A 3,014-nucleotide genomic window follows, 5' to 3' on the forward strand; every position below is an offset into this window, starting at 1 on the left:
AGAGAAATTGGAGATCAACAGAGGTGAGGCTTAGAACCTCACCCCCCCTGTTTTGAGAGAAATCTTCTGCATCCGTGGATGTTTTGTTGCCCTTGTCTAGCTTGGATTAATACTTAGTCTATAGGCACACACCTGATCATCTACATTTGCTCTCTTACAGCACTAAACTATGTTTTCTACCTTTATCTTGCATCTACCTACCACTTCAGCATTTTATTTAAAATAATAATAATAATAATTCACCTTCTTCTGCCCCAAGCGGAGCAGCCGTGGGCGGGGCGGGGACTCGGCCCAGGCAGGCTCCCCGTCCCTTCGCGTTCTCTGTCGGCGTGACGCGGGGCTGTGACCCTTTCACACGCCCTCGGCTCTAGGGTCTCATGGCTTGGTTCCCGCGCCCTGGCGTCTGAGTCTGTACGCCTGGTCCCGGAAGAGGGCTCCCGCTCCAGGGCAGCGACCGTTGCCACGGTGGCGACCACCGCATCTCGTCCCACCTCCGGGGCTCTGGGCGTGGTATCAGCGGGGCCCGAAACTATGACAGGCCAGGGCCAGTCAGCGTCCGGGTCGTCGACATGGAGCACGATATTCCGCCACGTCCGGTACGAGACCCTGGTAGCAGGCGTGAGCGGCGGGGTCCTGTCCAACCTCGCGCTGCATCCGCTCGATCTCGTGAAGATCCGCTTCGCCGTGAATGATGGATTGGAGCTGAGACCAAAATATAAAGGAATTTTGCATTGCCTGACTACCATTTGGAAACTTGATGGACTACGAGGACTTTACCAAGGAGTAACCCCAAATGTGTGGGGTGCAGGTTTATCCTGGGGACTCTACTTTTTCTTTTATAATGCCATCAAATCATATAAGACAGAAGGAAGAGCTGAACGTTTAGAGGCAATGGAATACCTTGTTTCAGCTGCTGAAGCTGGTGCCATGACCCTCTGCATTACAAATCCATTGTGGGTAACAAAAACTCGCCTTATGTTACAGTATGATGGTGTTGTTAACCCCCCACAGCGACAATATAAAGGAATGTTTGATACACTTGTGAAAATATATAAGTATGAAGGTGTACGTGGATTATATAAGGGATTCATTCCTGGGCTGCTTGGAACATCACATGGTGCCCTTCAGTTTATGGCATATGAATTGTTGAAGTTGAAATACAACCAGCATACCAATAGATTACCAGAAGCCCAGTTGAGCACAGTAGAATATATATCTGTTGCAGCACTATCCAAAATATTTGCTGTAGCAGCAACGTACCCATATCAAGTTGTGAGAGCTCGTCTTCAGGATCAACACATGTCCTACAATGGTGTATTGGATGTAATCACAAAGATATGGAGGAAAGAAGGCATCGGTGGATTTTACAAAGGAATCGCCCCCAATTTGATTAGAGTGACTCCAGCCTGCTGTATTACCTTTGTGGTGTATGAAAATGTCTCACATTTTCTACTTGACCTTCGAGAAAAGAAAAAGTAAACCAGAAGAAAATAATTCCAATACATCTGCCCAAGGCAGCAACATACTTATTTAGGTTTGAGATACAAAACTCAGAAGACTACTGCGCAAAAACATGGCTCATAACTCAAATTGGTCAATAATCATTAGAGGTCAAAGAACTGCTCAGTCTTCGCAATATTTTTCTGCTTTCTGCCTTCCCCATATGTATGGGACTTGGCTACCTCTGCCTGAAATGGCTGCCGTCAGCACAATGGTAAAACTGACATCAAGTGGAGAGATTCACAAGTTTCTCCATTTCTTTGTTCAAATAGAGGTTGATTTGCAACATTTGCTAAATAGATTAGTCAAATATGCTTTTTTTCTGAATACATTTGCCTGGATTGGCTTTAAAATTGATCTCTGTGCAATAGCAAGAAAATGGCCTCTTAAAAGAATGTCATCACTGTTCCAAGGGTAGATTAAACTTTAAGAATTCACAGAAAAGGCATTGCCCCAATTTGGACCATTTTAGAATCAGGAAATTTTGCTGAGAAAAAAATCCACTGTAATTATGCTTTAGTCTTAATTCAGTTGGAATGCACTAACTCCGGAAATTTGAGATGTTATGTGCTTTTCTTAATTTGGGAAATACCTGGCATCTGTGGTCATTCCATCATTAATTTTTTATCAGAGGCTCTTTGATAATTTAAAATGTAATCCTGGATCCAGTTGTTTTGTTTTGGTATAGGTACTTAATGTCTTTTAAATTCATAAATTCTGAACCAGGATCCAGCTTTGTCAGCCCTTATTTAGTATATTTGGCTCTGAATCACTTACTGGGTTTGCTAATAGATCACTTCGTACAGATACTGGAATGACTGGGATATGTTTGTTGACAAACTATATGGAAATTAAAAACTTTAACTTCCTACTTCAGTTTTCAGATATATGAGTCTAGATCCCAAATAAATGATTAATCTACATTGGTTGCTCATACTTAGTTTTAAATACAAATTACATTAATAGCCCTTATTGATTTTACTTTTATGAGATGTAAATATCCATTAAGGCCTGCTGCAAAAGGATGCCAGAATAATACTAATATTTTTATTTATCATAAACATCTATGAATGCTTTTGCACTTTCATCTACTTCTGTAAATAAAATATTGTGGGTTTCAAAGCCATATTTAAATGGTTCTTTGAAAATAGGTCTATTTTTTATATTTTGAAAATGGTATTGTTATAAAAATAAAGATGAAACAAGAAGTACATAATTGTATTTACTATAATCTCTTATAACATGCACAGGAATGCTTTGTAAATTAAATGTGATGTATTTTTTCAAAATTCTGGATTATACTCTAATTCATATGAAATCCTGATAGTCCCTTATGAAAAGACAAGCTGTAGTTGATAATTGGAGTATTAGAGATAGTGCCAGTATCTGAGTGCTTCCTGGGTACCCCAAGTTAATAAAACACAAATCCTGTCCTCTAAGAGCATACAAGCTTGCAGAATAAATAAATAAGCATGAAATAACTGCAGTTCTTGAGTAAGAACGTGCAAGATGAT

At 40.4% G+C, this 3,014-nt stretch overlaps 1 protein-coding gene across 1 annotated transcript; it reads left to right on the forward strand.

Moving 5' to 3' along the window:
• Positions 1-267: 267 nt before the first annotated feature.
• Positions 268-2,794, forward strand: LOC130681867 (mitochondrial folate transporter/carrier-like). The gene has a single exon (XM_057495526.1). It carries the CDS (start codon positions 532-534, stop codon positions 1,477-1,479), a length of 948 nt encoding a protein of 315 aa, XP_057351509.1. The 5' UTR covers positions 268-531; the 3' UTR covers positions 1,480-2,794.
• The last annotated feature ends 220 nt before the right edge of the window (positions 2,795-3,014 follow it).

This window comes from Manis pentadactyla, chromosome X (genome assembly GCF_030020395.1).
Source record: "Manis pentadactyla isolate mManPen7 chromosome X, mManPen7.hap1, whole genome shotgun sequence".
NCBI classification, from domain to species: Eukaryota; Metazoa; Chordata; class Mammalia; order Pholidota; family Manidae; genus Manis; species Manis pentadactyla.